Below are 19,193 nucleotides of genomic sequence, written 5' to 3' on the forward strand. Positions count from 1 at the left end.
CTCCGCACTGCAAGGCTGGGACACACTTAGGGGAGCTTGACAACAGGCTTCCCTCCTTGCCTCACGTTAAAATTCAAAATTTTACTGTTAGTAATAGCAGGTATTAAGTCCTACCTATGATCTCTCTCCTCTGAAACATGTCAGGAAAAGGTAAGACCCATCGTTTGCACATGCTTCTGTCTGCAGGCAGACTGCTGGGAAAACCTTCAGTACAGGGATAGTTTAAAAAAGAGAAAAAAAAAAGGCCAGCGACAAGTGAACACATTCTTTATTTTCTGAAAACCAACAAAAAACTAGAAGTTTGACAAGATCCAACATGTAGATTTGCTCAGTTGAAGATGTTCTAAGCTACTGAAAACATGAAATTAATGTTTTGGTGGGTTATTTCTATCACTAGCGAGGGAAATCCTGGCTGTTACACTTCTACAAGCACAGAGTAAATCCAGGACCAGCAGAGTGACTGGTTGGGATTTTGGCTGTGTTACTGCCACTGCTGCAAAACATTAATTCTTTAGAAAATGGCACTTAATTTACTTGAGAACAAATAGTGGCACAAGCCTAAAATAATTATTTTAAAATGCTACTGCAGGACATTAATGGCTAATCACGAACAAGTTAATAGCCCAACATCTCCTTATTGTGAGAACTTACTTCAGAGCAGTTTTTTCTGCTTGGGCTCTGGGAACGTCTGTTCCTGAAGGCTGAAAATTGGTTACAAGTTCCATTAGGAAAGCATGCCACTTCCCAGGGAAGCTGAAAATGTCCTGCAGGGAGAGAAGTTGCTAAGGAAGGAGTGGCAAAGCCAGAGTTACAGTAAATTACATCCTTGAGTGCTTGGTGCAATCAGCTGATGCCAAAGGCAAGTCCAGCAAAGGGACGAGACAAAAGCTGCCCTCATTCAGGACCAGCTCTGTGCTGTGGAAGGGCCGTCTGCATGCCGTGGTTAGCAAAAGACTTGAAACGTGTTCCAAACAGATATGCCTCTAAAGCCTTCATAGGCACACAGGAAACCCTGGGCAGTGCTCAAGTCCCCAGATCAACTGTGGACACTTTGGAGAGGAGCTATGAACACAGTTCACAGACCTGCTGATGCAGGGCCATGCCCAAGACAAGGTCAGTTAGCCTCATGGTTAACCCTAAAGCTCAAGTCTCCCCCTCTAAGCTATCACTAGACCCCTTCGGCATGTGCTATTTTTAAGCAAAACATCACAAATACCACCAACCACTATTGTTATGCGGGGGTGAAAGAGTTGTCTGGCATGGCAGCAGTGGGAAGCTGCCAGCATCAGGAAGGGCACAGCGACCAAGCCAACATGCTGCTGATTCAGTTCTTAAACCTCGCACAACTTCTTGTGCCCAAAGACGTGCCTTACACCACAGTGTCTGTGCCAGTGAGCTGGTGGCAGCGCAGGTGCTCAGGGTGGAACACGCTCTCTGGGGACAGAAGGTGATGTGGCAAGCTGCCTGCTGCAGCTGTGCAGAGGAAGGGGGATGGTACTGCCCCTCCCATACAGCAACACGGTCCCTGCCACGAGCTCTGGCACCAGCTCCTTGCTCTGTCCCTTTCCCTTGGAGAAGGAGCAGTAACTCCTTTATACCAGTGGATGAAGGGCATTAGGCTTGTGTTAGAAAGGAAAGGTGCAGGAGCCACGAGGGGTCAGCGCACATTTGCTGTTCAGGACCACGGCTCACCCAAACCTTAACCCACAGTAATGCCTCCTCTCAGCCAGGACAGCAAAACCCAAAGGTAGATGAAGGTCTGCACATACTTTGGCTCCTGTCTCAGTGTTCAGGCTGCTACAGAGTGAGTTATTTGCTCTATCTTGTAGGCAGAAGTGCTACCGTGTTTTCTAAGTACTGGACCTTCCATGTACTCCCCAGATTAGAGGGGGCCATGGCTGGTGATGAAGCAGATCGCAGGAGGGAACAGCAAAGCCAGAATAGCAATTAGCACTGGCTCTTTCTCCTCACAAGCTCACACTTCGTGAGCAGCCTGCCTTTTTTCTCCACACGGTGGAAGAAAAGCAGCAAGGAAACACTACTTCATCAGCCGAAGGATGCAGAGGGGATGGTGGACCCCAGGATGGTCTGTGTGGTGACACCACTGGAGGGGCAAACAAGCTGCTGAGAAGTGCCAGTGCAAGCAGGCGCAGGCAGCACAGCAGCAACCCTGTCAGGGGAGCCACCACCGATAACAGAGCCTTTAGCTGTACGTCAGTATCTCTCACAAAACTGGACCGGTGATCAGAGGTGGGAACTCAGAGGACAAAAAGAACAGCAGGAGCCGCTCTGTGGGTAAGGACATGTATACTAATGAAGGAAGAGCTCGCTCCACAGGCAGAGAACCAAGTGGTGGCTCAAACAGGAGCTTCTGCCAGACTGGTGTCTTGGTGTGCAGACTGGAAAGCACAAAACTGATTTCCAGCTTCAAAGGACACTCAATTCAGTTTATTGCAAGTGACTGCTAACTAACACCATTCTAAAAACACCAGCCGATAGAAACCTGGATAGGTCTTTTAGCAGTGCACATTATCAGTAACTGCCACTGGATAAACATGAAGCGGGTGCCTGCTGCACAGCAGCACAGCAGGAATCAGCTCCGTACAGGCTAGAAGTTAAACACAGAATGTGCATAACCAACACTTGGGGCAGTCACTGAGGCAAAGCGCCCAGAAATGCCCCCTTTGCTGTGACAGACAACAGTAATTGCTAATGCACTTTTCACTGAAGGTGCTCGGGAGTTGTTTCCCCCTGTTTAGGAAAAAAAAAGGCTTTTTTAAACTCCCTTTGGAAGACTCAGTAAAAAACCACTCCAAAGTGATGCCTTCCTCTTTTCTCAGTAAGATTAAGACAAATTTATGAAACTGAAGTAACATTAGTAAATGGCTTAAAGGGAAAAGAGGGAAGAAATGAGACTGAAATAACATTTATTCTCCTTCCAGTGATTTCAGAAGCATTAAGGAAAGCCAACAGGAAGGTTAGGAAGAAGACCCCTAAGCACAGTCCCTGGGAAAGAACAGGAGTCAGTGACAAGAAAGCATACCACACTGGTAGTTAGCAATTCTCATTTAGAAAATCAGTTTTCCCTGGGGGGGGAAAAAAAAAAAAAAAGAAAAACAAACAACAAAACAACAGAAATCCAGTTGCAACAGATAATTCAATGTCTGACAGTTTAGTCATTTGTAATCTGAATTTGAACTTCAAGGTTACCCTTTGTTACTGACATGGGATCCTCCACATTACACAAACTAATTTCTCACCTTCAATTCCATTTCCTTGACTATTGTGCAAAACTGTCGTTTTGGAGAGGAAGGCTAAAATACATTTCCATGACCCGAACAGTCTTGTTAGCAAATCTAGCAGAAACTAAGTGAGTTCCCATGGAACTAAATCCTTTCCACTGAAGCAGATCTAACCCACGACAAACTATAGCTCACAGTAGAGAGCTCTGTGGAAGACTGTGCCAATGAGCAGTTTTCCCTCGTAGATGGATGCCACCGAGCTTCCCTGCAGCACAGAGCCATTGTCAGCGTAGAGGCGCGTCACTGCAGGCTCCTCCGAGAGGATGTTCTGGATGCGCAGGACCTGCCAAAGGAGGGGGATACATCTGCTGAAACCGCCACGGGTGAAAATCCTCCACAGATGGAGGGAACATCAGTATGTTAACTTAAACAAATTAGTTAGGTTGATCAGCTGCTAATAACAGCAACCAAGTGATTCCTGTGATAGGGCCACAATTTCCGCTTCAGTGAAGCATGGTCCATGAAGACTGATTATTTTTTCTAAGTGGTTGTGCAACAGAGATTCCACCTCAGTAAGTAAGAAAGACAGTCATCCCCAGCACTAGGAAAGTGCAGTTTTTTCCAGTCTAAGAGTTACTTAATATCTTATTCTCATGATTTTTCCAGACGGAGTAAACAACTGCCTAGTATTATAAATCTACTGCTAATGAACACGGTAATTTTGAAAAGTGTCTTATAGGGAGCTTCAGACAAGGCTGAAATCAAACGGACACCAACCAGCCACCTGCACTTGCAGCCATGAGTGCGCTGATGCCAGTACCTCATTGATTTCAGAAGAAAAGAAGAATTACAGTGTCACCTACTGATGAACCACACTTGCACAGATAAATCACTCCAGTGCTAACGTTTCTGGCCATGCTTTGAACTCAGTCAATTATTTTTTTGTTTGGCAGAGAGGTGCTGGCTCAGTAATTAACACAGTTCATCAAAATCTGATTGCGCGGCCACAGCTGTACAGAAAGCAGCCGGAGGAGTCCAGAATGACTGAGCTACTGGGTGGAAATTACTCAGCTGTCTCCTAAGGATCTGAATAGGTGTTTGTTAGTGGGTATATGCTGTTCAGGCTTTCCACTTGAGAGCAGAAGCTATAAGCTGGAAGCCAGCTTGGTCTTTGCTTTCACAGAGGCTAGCCAGCTGCTTCTCTATGTTAAGTTATACCAGGGTTATTTGGACAGAGCAATTTTCTGGCACAGACATAGCCAAGAAACCAGTGACGTCTCCCAAAAGGCACCTCAGAGGCAGGCAGATTTTCAGGATCATCGTAGAACAGCTTCATCCCATTGGGATGACATCCTATCCAGATGTCTCCAGTGTAAGGGTCAATAGACAAGTTATCAACCAGAGTGTCCAGCTGCAGCGTCTATCCAACACAAAGGAAAAACAACACAAAGAGGGAAGTTAAAGCTATCAGAAGTCCTGGAGGCAAACTATAACATAACCAATAGACTTGTTCAAGACTCTCATCTGATATAACTTAGACTGATTTTTTAAGATGTATTTTCTCCCCTGGTGCTGTTTTTCTTTTCCCCCAGTATGCTTCATCCCCTCCTCTGTGTTGTGAGAAACCTGTTTGCTGCTCCAAGCTTCCCCCATGGGCTCATTCACACCTACACTTGTGTTGATTGCTTCAGTGCTTCATGGTCTGACCCACACTGACTGAGTCAGCCTTCCACTGCAGCTCTACAGCACGCCCGAGGATCCCCCTCTGGTTGCTGATGTGAGGGTAGAAGGCTTGAAGCTCTGTAACGGGGCACACAGCACCTCTGCAAGCCCACAGCAGGAGTCACCCAGAACTTCCCACAGGCTCAGGTTGAAATCTCAAGCATTCATGGGGACTAATCTGTCCAAAATTCACATATGCCTCTTTTTTTATGGAACAGCAGCACCTTACCTTCACATGGGTTAAATTCCAATCAGCATGTTTTTCCAAAACATGGACATTATGATCAAATACATCTGCAACGTAGATGTACCTTCAAAAGAAAGCACCTCTTAGCAATGTGTATGAGTAAGCAGACACCAAGAACAGCCAGTTCCTCCTGTGCAAGCCCAGCTCTTCCCATAAGGAGTGTCAGCTCACAGTTCTCACACAGCAATAGACATTGCAAGCAGGCCACAGGGCACTGAATTGAAGCCAACCTGCTGAGACGCTAATGTAGCTTCACACTGTGCCAGTTCTTCCATTACAACACTGAAGCAGGCCTTGGATCGCAAGATCCACAAATACGCTTTTTTTTTCTTAATTTAAGATAGCCTGTCTACACCACAGGACTGGTTAATTCAGTCATACAGACTTTAAGACTGTAGAGCATTCCCCACTTGCAGAAATCCTGCCACATTAATCCTTGCAAGCAATACACACAAACTTCTGTATCAGCTGATTAAAAATGCAGCAAACTTTGATCTCATTCCATATAAAGTACCATGCAAAGCCGCAAACATTGCCTCTAGTTATAAGACCAAGACACATGACTTCTGTTCTACAAACTCTCCATATGGCTTACATAGTTTACTGGTAGCACCGTACCTTACATGAGCCAGTTTAGACACTTGTCCACAGAAGTACCACGTGCACAAATTAGGATTCTGGGATTCTTTTTTGTGACCAAACAACATCTATGGCAAGGAGAAACTTACTTTCTGTCAGGTGAAATGTTAATTCCATTGGCTGAATAAAACCCAGCTGCTACTTCTTTAACTTCTTCTGGACTGTAGTAAATAACATTTGACCAAGTTAAACCCAAGAACATCTCCAAGAACATCAAGATGAAGTCAGAGAAGTAGTGGTCATTGGTAGCATAGAAACTGTCTGGTCCCATAGCTACTATATCATTCACACTAAAAAAATAAAGAGAGAGGGAGAAAAATAAATAAAAGAATGAAATGAGAGGTATGAAGGAGCATTGTAGGATTGCCCAGAATCCAGGCAGGACACGATCATCTCGTAAAGTGGCTGCAATTACAGATGGTACTTCAGATAGACATTGAGTTATTTAGATCCTTTTTACTTCTATCTTCTTTTATATGAGCAAGGACTGTGAAGTGCTGAGACTTGAACAGGACCACATGGCATCAGCTGGAGATCTGGCTACCTGTCCATAAGGCCATGGAAATTTTTCTCTCTTTTGATTACATTCAACTGGAAACCAGAGAACAGGAGTTGTGGCAACTTTATCTATCAGGCTCTGTTCATTTTACAGTCATTTTGCAGTAGGAGAGACCAAGAAAATTTTGTATGCAACAACAAAAAAAGAAAAATCGAAAAGTATGTTTATTTTTACAGTGTAGAAAATTCAGAATAATAGAATATCTGAAGATTCATATCTGCAATGACCTGAGAGTGGGTTACACGAGAGAAGGAGAAATGGATGTCAAGCTAATTCACTAGCATCAATAACAGCGATGCTTAAGACTGATTTAGTGATACAACTATTAAAAATCTCATTTACAGAAGAGATTGGAGAAACACAGTTTTTGATTACACAGATAAGAAGTAATCAATAAGAAAAACAGGAAAGCTGGTTAAAGAGAAAATATCTCATATTAATAATACCCTAAAACCAAAATCATCCTACTTTGGATTTTACCAAAGCAGCCTGTTCTTCTGGGGGAAGACGGTATTTGGCTCCAATACCTTGTCAGAAGATCGTGTCGAATGGTTTTCAGGTGTACAAGAGAATTGTCAGCTTCTACAAATTTAAACAATTCTACTGTGCTCTTCTGATGGGGATGGTTCACAACAAAGAGGTACACGGTGCCATCTTAAAAAAAGAAATGGAAACAGATGAATTCTCTGCAACAGTGCGTGGCTGAGCACCCACAGCTCTGAAGCAGCCTCTAGTACAGAGCACATGTTGGGTTGGGTAGGTTTGTCTCACAGCTCTTCAGAGGCAGAAGGACAAGTACCAAAGTAATGCAGGATGCCACTGCAACTAGATCCAGATCTCCAGCTACTCCAGCTACTCCTCCCCCTTGCTTTACAAGGAACTGCTGTGTAAACTACATTTTTGTTACTTCTACCAAGGAAGAAAGAAATTATGGCTTAAGCCTTGTATGCAAGCCACTGAGTTTTGCAATCTGATGCACTATAGTGACTTGTTGCATGAAATAGCCACAGTCAGCTGGGAGGGAGGCCTTGTAGTCCAGCCAGTTTGGGCTCTTTGCTTTACTTACTTTACTTTACCCTGAGAAAGCTGAAGAAGCATCCTTCTCCTGTACTCTAGTGTAAGGCTGCAGTCCTTCTGCCCAGCCCTTCTGGTGAGACCCTAAATTAGCCATCACTGATTTCTCCAACACCTTCCCTTAAAGGGTGACTGTATGGGGAAGGAGGTCAAGCTGCAGCAATGGTTCTCTTTGTCTTAATAATTGCAGACTACTAATTTCCCTGCTAAAATCCCCAGTGAAAGGACAGGAAAAAAGAGAGGAAGGAGAGCACAAAGGGTATTTTATCAGTAGTCAGAGCCTGCTGTAGGAGAATGTGTCTTGGAGAGGAGAACATGGCTTGGTCACACAATGGCAGAAATTCTGGTAATTTACAGATTTGACAATTTACTGTTTAGCCACAGAAGTCTCCATTCTGGTCACTGCTAGTTGGTGAAGCATGTGTCTCCTCAAAAGCCTTGACCCCAGGGCAAGACAGATGTAAACTGGTAAATTAAACTTTGTGTGGTTTTCAACTCCACACACTTTTCCCATGCTTTCTTTCCTTATATGAAAGTATAGGACAATATATCTATAAGAAAATATATAGGACATTTTTTTGTCTCAGGCAGCCTGAGATTATGTGCCAAGGTGTTTGCTTTAGCAGCTGACATTTAGAAAAGAACCCAACAAAGATAAAAAGCCCAAAAACCTTTTTCTCTCCCAGCAAGCGCAAGCTATTGGGGGTGCAATGCAAGGCTGCAAAGGGATTTCTGTTTGCGCTCTTTAGGCTGAGATTTGCCACCACCTCGAGTTAAAGATCTCCTTACATGTGTCTACATAGGTGCTGATTCCATGAGGGTTGAATGACGCCAGATCAAACCCTCGGCTGATTCTCAGTTCCACTGCTCTGGGATCATTTTCATTTAAATCCATCAAAAATATTTCACCTGGCTTGTCTGGTGCAAGGCTCTTTATTCCCGGATATTTCAAGCCCTATAAAATCAAAACATAAGAAAATCATTCCTGGGTAAAAGGTAAAGAGAAGCATCGCAGGACTGAAAACACTGGAGCCTTGTTCAGGCTCACAAGCACACATCAGGATGTCCCTCTGCTTCAACCCGCCGTGCCACAACGGAGGTAGAGGGACCGGCTCTGCTTTCCCTGGCAAGCACCGCCACTGCCACCCACTGCAGCCACCACCCAGGTAGGGGCTCCCCATATGTCAAACCACTCTGCAAACAGACACGCTGGGGGACAAACTGGAAGTATGGCACTGACCACATCCAATGTGGTAAAACCATGGGAAACAGCAGCAGTGCGTCAGCTCACAATTTCTGGCATGAATTCTGAAACATTATCATTCCCTGTGTGTCCCTGGAGCATGAAGATGAAAAAAATCACCTTCTGTTTTAGAAAATAATCTCTAGCCATCCTGATTGCAAAGAAAAGCTTGAAAACCTATGTCCTAAAGGCTAAAAAAAAATCAGGAACAACAAAATCAACTCACAAAACCTGATTTTTTTTTTTACAGGTAGGGAATTAACACACCTTCTTAACAAGGGAGAGGTTTGAAATTTCAACACTTCAAGGAAGCAGCATGAAAGAAATTTAAGGTTACGTGGGCAGATAACCCCTCACAGTAGGATACATGTGTCAGAGCCACCACCAGCACTTCATTGTCAAGAAGTGCACTTAAGCAGAAGGAAACGCCAGCTAAGCTGACACAAGCCTGGGCCATTCCTATGCAGCCAATCAGACTTGTAGAAAAAGGAGTTCATCCTGCAGTTTTCACCTATGGCTTCTGTAGATAAGGAAGCAGGCAAGCCCCTGCATGGGGAGGGGGCATGGGCACTTACGGAGCTGATGAAAGCCAGTCCATTGGGAAGTATGTCAATGTCTTCTGAACCAGTTTCTGCAAGACAGACATAAATAGGGTTTTTCAAACTACATTAAATATTTCCCATCAAAAACCCCCTCCTTTTAGTACAATTCCAGCTCTCATGAATGTCCCTTTCTGATATGACTGCACAAGCGATAGAATTCAGCGGGAAAGTTCGCATCGCATTAAAAGTGGTAGCAGAAGGCAGCAGCACACCAGGTTAGGAAATAGTACTGGGGTTTACCTCTTTTTGGGGACTTAGGGGTGCCCCGGCAGTGGCTGGGCAGTCTCCCGCCCAGCTCTGTACACCCCGTGGCAGTGTGGGATGAATCACCCACTTTTAAGGGTAGTGTTCTGCAGCAAGCAACCAGTGCAGATCATGAGATTTTCAGGGCAAGACCATACCCATCACTCAGCCCACAGGCTTGCATAAGGCAGCTCTGGGAATCGTGCACACTAATTCTCCTGGTTGAGCTGGGACGTTTCACTAAGATGGATTGCCAAATGTTTAGTTAAAGCTCTCAAGTGACAGAGAACCTACTATATCTTTAATAGCTAAAGGCTTTAATAGTTAGACCACACTTTTAACCGCAAGTAATCATTTCAAATATTGCCAGATCCTGTAGTTCCTGTAATATTTTTCCCTGCTAGGAAAATAAAATAAAATAAAAGCCCTTTAGTAAGAACACCAGAGCAAGTTTAGGCCTTAATCAAACACTCTCCACAGAGCTTTTAGTCTGATGCTGAAGCACATTTGCCAGCCCACATTTTCACCACTCCCCTGAGAAGCCTCCCCTCTCTTCTCAAAATCACCAGCACAAACAGCATTCCCCACAAGCCACTTCCCAGATGATGGCTGGATTAAACCCACCCAGGAGTGTTTATTCTGCAGGTTTTCTTTAACAGAGCTACCAATACAAAGGTTTTCCACCCAGCTTGTCCCATCTCTCTGCACCCTCTCCTGCCTGGCCATGGACCACCTGTGTGACCCTGCTTGGGTCACCCCATCCCTGGCACCTCGGCACCTCCCGAGGAAGAGCCTGCAAATTGTAGCTGGGTTTATTGATTGCTAATTCCTATTTATCCTGGCACTAATTTGGCTGGGCTGTAATGTATCCTGAGGCCACGAAACAGCCCTCGTGGGGAGGAACCAGATCCCCAAATTCACCCATCCAGGCAAGTTCCTCCCCAGCCCAGCCCTGGAGAGATGGAGTGGCACGACTTCTCCCGGAGGGACAAGAGACAGGGCCAGCTCCTCTGCAGCTTCAGCAAGCCCCTGCTCCACCCCATTACACTAATGAGCAGAGCATCCTTGCCTTCTGAAGAGCAAAATCTGAAGATGCATTTTGGGGGGAGCCAGTCCATCATCCCACCTCCTAAGTTTTGGTTCTGAATTTTGACTGGGCTCAGGCAGGAGGCAGACATCTGCACCAATGTGCCCAGAGACATTTAGAGCCTGCGATCTCCAACTAAAATTTTGAATTTGTTTTTTTTCAGCTCAACTCATGCCCAGGTTTAAGCAATAAGCTCCTTTTCTTTGCCCCAGCTCTTGGTCTCTCCAAGTCTGGGTTCGTTTATAAGATGGGGTTAGCAACAATTCCCCGCTTCCCAGGATTGCAACATAAATAAACAACATAAATAAATGCTGAGAAGTTCATGGTGATATGAGCTGGACAGACAGCTTTTACTGGCAGAGCACACTGGTGAGTGAATAAACAGAGATATAATCATTTATCGCTACTGAGTTAGTGAGGCTGCCAAGCAGAAAGATGAGCAGGCTAAGTGGGAGCAGATAATTTAAAAGTACAAGTTTCCATTGGAAGGAGGTTAACGAGAGCTCTGCACCCAACTACTTTGAAAGAAACTGCCCAGAAAAGCACATTTTGGCCACTTCTCAGCCAGGTACTGGTATGTATGGAAGAGAGTGAGTGCCATCAGAAGAGCAGAGAAATGCTGATTCAGCACAATCCTCCTGGGCCGGCACTGCCGAGGCAGCGAAGAGGGGATGGAGACACATAGCCGGCCACAGGGAAGCTCCTGGGCTCTCCTGCGGGCCCCGTTTTGGGAAGGCTCTGAGCTGTTGTTGCAGGTGCTGTATGGGACAGGAGAGCTAGGAACTGATTTATTAGGTATCAGTTACCTCCACTATATTGCTTAATTGTATCACCATGCCCAGCCTGTCCATGGGATTATCGGAACAGGTAGCATTTAAAAAAAAATTAAAGATACCAAGAAAAATTACTGCCTACCCTAGAAATGTTTTTGTTGTTGTTCTTTATTTTATCTTAATATCATGTATTCCACAGGTGCATCTAACAAAAAAACCCACCTGTATTTCATGTCCAAAAGCAAGTGACTATTTTGCCTATATCCCATTAATTGTTCCAAGATGCAAGTATTTCTAGCAATTTCTATAGTAGCTTTTTGAACTTTAGGAATTAGTTCAGGACATATGGTTGGCTTATTATAAACCAGTGATATGCCTAGACACTCATATAATTCAGAAGATACTGTTTATTCTACAACTCTAGCCTTTTCTACATACCTGTGAATGAGGTTTAGGATAAGCTGTAGTTTTTTATTGATTTGTTCAATGTTTGCATCTGTGCTTACACTGCACAATATTTGAAAAACAGAATAGATTGAGGTTTTTAAAAAAAGACAGAGAGACACAAAGGAGGAAATTGTGCAGGAAGAAAAGGGTCCAGTAGAGAACTTCTGCATTTACTCTGGGTTTGCTTCCTTTGCGATGGATACATCAGTTTTAAGATAATTACAATACCAGATGTCTGTTCTTCCATGGACAGAATAGTTTAAGATAATTCTGTTCAGAGCTGATCCAGCTTATTATCTGTGTTCCACTTAAGAGGCCAGAAGGACTATTTTAAATATTAAAATAAAGACTGTTTATTCAATTTTGTCATAGCATTTTAAAGGAAGAATGCCTAGGAGGACCAAGATGTCCATGTGGAAAGATTCTTACACAAAGTGACCCACAGGAGCACCCTTACAGATCAGAGTCACAGCAAAAGCCCTGGTTTGAATAGTGCTACATAGGCAGCATCTAGACATTAGGGCTTCTTGGTCCCTGAGTAATACCACCCACCCAGTCAAATTAAATGAATTTTGGAAGATGTTTGGGGGAACATACCAACTTTTAAATTTGCACCAATCCTTTGTTATTTCTATTCCTGCCACACTGGACCTGCTGAGTTAAGTTTTGGCATTTTAATTTTTCTAAAGAGCAGCAAACGGCAGAGCGAAGCCAAGACGAGGTGCAGAGCTCCATGTGAAGGGACAGTGTTACAGAAGCACAGCGAGAAGCACAAATGAAGCTCTGTAAATTGATCTGCTGCTCCCTCCGAGCAGAGCCAGGTTCTCAGAATTCACCTAATCTCCATATAAATGTCAGGCACCAAAAATGAGATATTGTTCAGAAATTAAACACAACTGTATTTGCGATTTCCAGCTTTCCTTCTTTCCTCAACAGAGCAATCATGTTGCAAAAAGTCTTGTAAAGATTGCAATAGTGATATGCTCAAAAGAATTACTCAGAAATGATTTTTATATTAATCACCACCAAGCAAGCATTATTCAGAATTTTGTATGAGTAAATTACAGCTCAATCTAGAAGACCTGGAAAGTTTTTTCAAATGCAATTTCTTCTACACATAACCTTGGGCAAAGCAACTCTGCACACGCTCATTCATGACAGTAATTTGACTTTACAAAGATGTTTGATTCCTGACACAAAGAAGAAGCAAAATTTATGAAATCAACACAATGACTCAGCAAGCTCAAAAGCAAAGCTCTTAAGGCTCATCCAATGACTTTACACATGCAAAATCCAGGCAAATTTCAAGAGAATTCAAGACATTTCTGGAAATACTAAGTAGGAGAAAACCTCCCGCCATTAAGCCTGTGTTAAGTTTAAAAATTATAATTTGAGGAAAAGCGAGACACAAAAAAGTGATCAGTTTTAAAGCTATCCATTTTATACTCTGGTTATCCTAAAGGGAGAGAAAAAATGACAGAAATATTGCCGTGTGCTAAACACATGACCCGAAGTACAAAGTCAACATTTCCGCCACTGTGTTAAACCTCTTCGCAAACCAGAGTAAGATGACAAATATGACCCCTTGCTCTTTGAAACCACACAGCTGAATTGCGCAACCACACCGAGCTCCTGCCAGCGGTTTGCACTGGGCAGTACCAGCCTGCTCCTAAGCTCCTAAATCTCTGCAAAATGAGGCGCTAAGGCAGGCAATTCTGGCTGGCATTTAGCTGCCCCTGCTCTGCCACATGCCTGTGGCCTTCTCCCAAAGCTTCCACCCTTGTAGCCTGTCATGTCTTCAAGATGTCACCAGCTGACAGCCACCCGTAGGTACCTGCCTGAAGAGACAGCACACCTTCATCTAAAAGCAAAATAATTTCCTAAGTGTCTCAGCAAAGGAGAAGTGTTTGCAAGGTACTCATTTTCAAGAACAGGAACAGAAACATTGAATACTGAAGGCAAAAAGTATTATACCAAACTAGCTAGTTTTTCAGTATAACTTTCTTCTTACAGTTTCTCCCTACCTCAAAATCCAAGTAACAAATGAAAGTCAAATTAGCACTTTGTCTTCCGGATCAGGCTTGGAAGCTAGCTTTAAGAAGCAGTTGCAAAGTAAGGCTGAACAAAAGCAATGCACTCAGTTATTTTGAGCACGTACCGATCCCTTTAATGAGCCGGCAGTTCGGGAGGGTTACTGGGGCTATTTCCCGTGAAGCATTGAGTCTGTTCCTGCAAGAAGAAAGAGCAGGGTTAACAGCACACAGCCAGTTTTAAAACAGGTAACATTCCTAGCGTAGCTTTATCTTAGTTTTATTGTCTGCCATATCACAACAACAAATCAGCCGTAAAATACTGAATAAGCAAAACCCAGAACTGACAACAGCAATTGCTCCAAATCACTGCGATGGTTACACACATCCAGGGATTAAGTGATTCTCCTACACTGAGTAACTTCAGGAACTTGACTTTGTTCATGAGCTTCAGGAACAAGCTTTCATGAGCCACCACAGCTCAAATGATAAAATAACACAGCCACACTTTCTTCAGGTTTCAGCCACCTAAATATAGTACCACCCTGCAGTTAGGACCAGCATTTCAGATGAGGAGAGGGCGACCTTCTACCCCAACCCACTGGCTATTTTTGGTGACCAGGCCACCAGCACTCTCTTCCTTTCTTAGTCCACATTCAAAGGTAGCGGTAGCGTTGTTGCAAGGCAGAACTATCCATTTCCCAACAAGAGATAGGACTTGCTAGTACAATTTCAACAATTTCACTGTCCTTTCCTCTTCTCTCCTGGTACCCACCCAGAGCATTATCCTGCAGCAGTGCCTATTTCATTCCTGAATGCCCACAAAATTTGATCTCTGGCTCATGCTTTACTGGACAAGCAGATACAGACAGGTAACTACACACGAGTTCCTATTCCTCCATCTCCTCCATTCCAAGTTGTCTACAAATCTATATGAAAGGCACCTCACTGCCAGGACTGCCACGTTTGACCATGCTGGTCCACAGTGCCATAAGAAAATATGCTGTGTTTCTATGTAAAAATGTCAAGCTAGCATACTAGAATATTTTTTCCTTTCTTTTTTTTTTTTCCCCAAGAGAAAGCATTTAAACTAACATAATTACTCCTTTGCATGCCGATCATACGCACGTGTTGAGGCTGTACTGGTTCCAGCCACAGGAAATTCTAAACGCAAAGATCCCATAGCAAAACCTAGCCATGTTTATGTTATAGTTTTAGGCATAAACATAAACTAAACAGCAGTATCAGTCTGTGGTATGAAAAATATGCGATACAGCTCAGCACCATACAGTATGTCAGTCCTGCATTTTTTTAATCACTTAATTATGAATCGTAAATTGCTTCAGTGCTCTATCATTGACACAGGTCATCATTGACATAAGGCCAGAAAAAAAAGAAGAAAAAGGGTAAAAACGGCAGAGGACAGCATGGGAAAGGAGCCAAGTTAAACTCTTCCAAGCCCTCTACCCCAGCTCAGGAGTCCTGACAGAGAATGACGCTGGCTTCCAGCCCACAAGCAGCACAGGAGGGATATCAGCTCCCCCCTTGACCCCTCAGCATAGTCAAACCCACCAGGCCCCCAAGGCTGGCTTGGAGCAATCATGAACAAACTTTGCACTGCTGCCTGCTCAGGGCTTTTCCCTTTCCTATTTGCATCTGCTTTTCCCGGGCAGACTGCAAGCTACCCAGCGCCAAAAGCACAGCCGGAACTCAGCCAGCAGCCAACAAGGGATGATGGTATCCCAACAGCATTCCCAGGGAAACACTTCATGGGCTGGAATGAGAGTAATTCAAAAGGACACTGGTCCCAAGCCTGCAGCATATATAGAAGCTTTTCCAAAATGTGTCAGTTTATCTAGCTCAGACAGCCTTAGCTACTAAGCCAGATGGCCTAGATAACTAGCTGGCTGTATGAAAAACACAGCGAACCTGCAAACTGTGGGCGATGCAACTTCAAAAAACCCCACGAATTTTGCTACTTGGTGCAACCCCAGTGCACAGCACCTTTTCCCACTCAGTCCCTCTTTCCTGTTTCGGTCCTCCACCCGCTGTCCCACTTCATCGGACACAGACCACAGGCATTCCCTTTCTTTCACCTGCTACATATTCTCTCTTTCCATTTTCCTCTTCTCTAGTCTAACCAGGCCCAGATATTTGTTTGTTTGTTTGTTTGTTTTTCCTGACAGGACTGAAAATCACCTTTTATTTTTGTTTTTGCTCACAGTTCTTTTCAAACTGCCAGCATCTTTCTGAAAGCATGCTGCTGTTTTGAACACAGTATGCAAGCTGAGCGCTGTATCAGTACAGAGTCTTATGAAATGGTATCATTGTGTGCATATATATAAATATATATATGAACAATAGTATCATACGCATATTGTTCTGAGGAAAACAGTAACAGTAATTCACATTCAAGTTTTACAAATTAGCTCAGACCTTTCTTCAGAGAAGAATTAGCAATTTAAAATGTCAATAGGGAATAGGTGTTATTTCAGTTGGTAACACACAAGAACTTCACCTGTTTTCTGCTGCACAAGCCCTATTCAAGTCCATTTGGTAACAATCAACAGTATAACAGACGCATAAACAAACCTGATTTAAGAATTCTGTTTGTAAGAGAGTTGTAATAATTCTTCAAGCCTTATCTTTTAAGCATTTCATGGATTCTTGTGTCCTATCTGGACACAATTATACCAAACTCTGAAGGAACAGCAAAAAGTCTTTGCTGGATTCCTGCCTTCCGGGTGGGGGATGGATAACAGAGGCCTGGCAAGAGTTAACACTACCCACAGTTTCTCCTCTTAAGGCTGCATTAAATGATTTTAGAGTACTTTGTTATCTGAAGTTATGTGTTTCCAAACTCTGCAACCCTCTTAAGACTGCTGCTGTGCTACAGTTTGCTGAAAACACAGCACACAGGAAAAACCCACAGAGAGCTACAGAGACGGGGAGATCCTGTTTGTATTGGGAGATTCTGCTTTACCAGATAGGTAAATCCCCATATTGCATTTGTTCATTCAATTTGGAGGGAATGTGGGGTCCCCTGCTCTTCACAGTGCTTTGAAATGGCTCATCCAACTAAAGCCTGGGAGTGTCTTCCAGCTCCACCATCCCAGCTTGTGCAACGCCAGGGCAGGAGGGTCCTGTTACCGCCACGGTTACCACTAACGCTTGCAGTGGATTTAGTGCAAGATGCAAATACATCTATGCGAGGTACCAGGGAGTGCAGCCCTCCTTCTGTAATTAGCTACAATTGCTATCTACCCAAAGATCAATTAGCTGGATGTTGTCACTTTGAAGTCTTGGAGTTCTTGTGGATGTGAGCAAAATTATAATGATGTAGCTGCCTTGCAACACAGTAATTCACCGCCACTTTTCTGGACTGAATCAACCAGTTACGTGTTTAGTAGCTTTCAGGACAGAAGCTGCTGTTAACACCAGTGTACACATTCATACCTCATGACATAAGGTATATGATATGGAGCATGATATGGCTGGGTATTTTACCTCACAGCGAGTAAGGTCCCAACCTATGATCACAGAAGTCCGTGCTCCTTCAGAGGAAAACTCATGTACACAGGGGCTATTGTTATTCAGAGGTCAGCTTCGGCAGAAAATAACGTAAGTTTCCGGCAACCTGCTTTCCACTTACTACTGTTCTGCCAGTCGGCAGGAGTTGTAAACTCGCAGATACTGCTTTTGGCACACCCCTGTTAACTGCAGCCTCTGCAAAAACAGAGGTACCAGCCCCTCTGCCCCGGGCACCCTCTCCCTTTGCCCCCCTTGATTCCAGCATTTTCCTGAGGGGGGGTGGGGGGGGAGGATTTCACATCCCCCTTACTGCACTGGACAAATGCTCCTGAGGGTTAGTTTATGCCTGACGGAGGGTGAGAAGGGCTCCCAGTGCCTAGTTTTTCTCTCGGGGAAACCGGTTCCCTCGATAATGTTGGTGCTAGCGATGATGGTGAGGATGATGGTGGTGACCATGATGCCTAACCCTTCCCCTCTGGCCGTAACCGCGCAAGGGCGGCTGCTCCCGCACTGACGCCCCAGGTGGGAGCTGCGGTGCCCCGGTGCTCGGGGGGGCGCACCCGCCGCCCCCCACCTGCGGGCTCGCCTCAGCCCCAGCCCGCACCGCCGGCACCGGCGCCCGCCGCTCCGAGACCCCGCAGCCCATCCCGCCCGGGCTCCCCGGGAACCGCCCCGCGCCCCCCGCCGCAGGTCCGCCGTGGCAGGGCGGCTCACCGAAAGGCCAGCAGCCGCTCCGCCGCCAAGGCTGCCGCCATCCCGACGAGAGCCACCGCCACCAGCTTCCCCATGGCCGCTCCCCGCGCCGCGCTCCCCGCTCCCGCCTCCGCCGCGTCCCGCCCCGCCGCGCCGGGCCGGGTCAGGCTGGGCCGCCCGCGGGGCACACGCCGCCGGCCGCCCCCCCGCCCCCCGGGGCACGGCCCGCCCGAACCAACGGCAGAAAACGCGTGATCTTCCCTGCAAACGCGGCTCCGTCTGCCCCCCGCCCCGGCCAGCGAGCTGCGGGTCCAGGGGCAGGGGGAGAAGGAGCAAAGAAGGAGCCGGGGTCAGAGCGCGCTGCAGGGGCCGTGTTACAGCACCCGTCTGAAAGGCAGGTGGACTAAGTCCCAGGCACGTATAAAAAAAATCGTGTGTTGTATAAAAATAGGTGTGTTAGATGAAGACTGTGTGATGCAGAATGTACAAGTACTCCGTGTACACCCCTACACGGGAGATACACATGCCAATACATGTGTACTCATACCAAAGCTTCCCCTCCAAAAGCGATGCTTGCTCTCGCTGCCACGCTCCCACCAACATTCCTCTTTATGCAGGCAAAGGGCAACAGAACCCACCTTCGGGGCTCTGGCGTTCCTCCATGCCACAATCTGCTTTTCCATCAGCTGCAGCATTGGCCTCCCCATGCTTTTGGATTTTTTGGGGAACATGCCTTGGCAGGTCGATGCCCTCCCTCAGAAGTTATCTTTCCTTTTTCTGCACAGTGAATGGCCTCACGTGCAAAGCTCACATTCCTTTGCACTTTTCTGAAAGATTGAGAAATCACTAAAAAGTGCTTCTCTGATCTTCTTGCCCTTGCCCTCAAGGCCAAACAGATGCTCCACACTTAGTAACAGTTCAAGTAAAGTATGCCGGGGAAGAGGAGGCACTCTAAAATATCTTTTCCTCTCAGTTTTGGAATACGTCTTTTCCTCTTTCTGGTCCTTGATTACTTTGGAATTACAGGTAGGTGGGGTTTTTTCAGGGGGAGGGGGTTGTTT

At 45.3% G+C, this 19,193-nt stretch overlaps 1 protein-coding gene across 1 annotated transcript; it reads right to left on the reverse strand.

The window, feature by feature from the left end:
* Positions 1 to 250: 250 nt before the first annotated feature.
* LOC141928204 (serum paraoxonase/arylesterase 2) lies at positions 251 to 18,287 on the reverse strand. Its single transcript, XM_074836041.1, has 9 exons — positions 18,154 to 18,287; positions 14,037 to 14,107; positions 9,302 to 9,357; positions 8,273 to 8,438; positions 6,937 to 7,063; positions 5,940 to 6,140; positions 5,194 to 5,275; positions 4,534 to 4,662; positions 251 to 3,585 (listed from the first exon to the last, which is right to left on the reverse strand). Exons 1-9 carry the CDS (start codon positions 18,225 to 18,227, stop codon positions 3,427 to 3,429), a joined length of 1,065 nt encoding a protein of 354 aa, XP_074692142.1. The 5' UTR covers positions 18,228 to 18,287; the 3' UTR covers positions 251 to 3,426.
* Between the last annotated feature and the right edge of the window lie 906 nt (positions 18,288 to 19,193).

Source organism: Strix aluco, chromosome 1 (assembly GCF_031877795.1).
Source record: "Strix aluco isolate bStrAlu1 chromosome 1, bStrAlu1.hap1, whole genome shotgun sequence".
Classification (NCBI taxonomy): Eukaryota; Metazoa; Chordata; class Aves; order Strigiformes; family Strigidae; genus Strix; species Strix aluco.

Excerpts from the sequence above, each read along its gene's own strand:
- LOC141928204 (XM_074836041.1), bottom strand. The coding sequence starts at position 18,227 with ATGGGGAAGCTGGTGGCGGTGGCTCTCGTCGGGATGGCGGCAGCCTTG. Across the intron at positions 9,358-14,036 it reads CCGGCTCATTAAAGGGATCG|AAACTGGTTCAGAAGACATT; the intron begins GTACGTGCTCAA and ends TCTGTCTTGCAG. Across the intron at positions 4,663-5,193 it reads GGAATTTAACCCATGTGAAG|ACGCTGCAGCTGGACACTCT; the intron begins GTAAGGTGCTGC and ends TGTGTTGGATAG.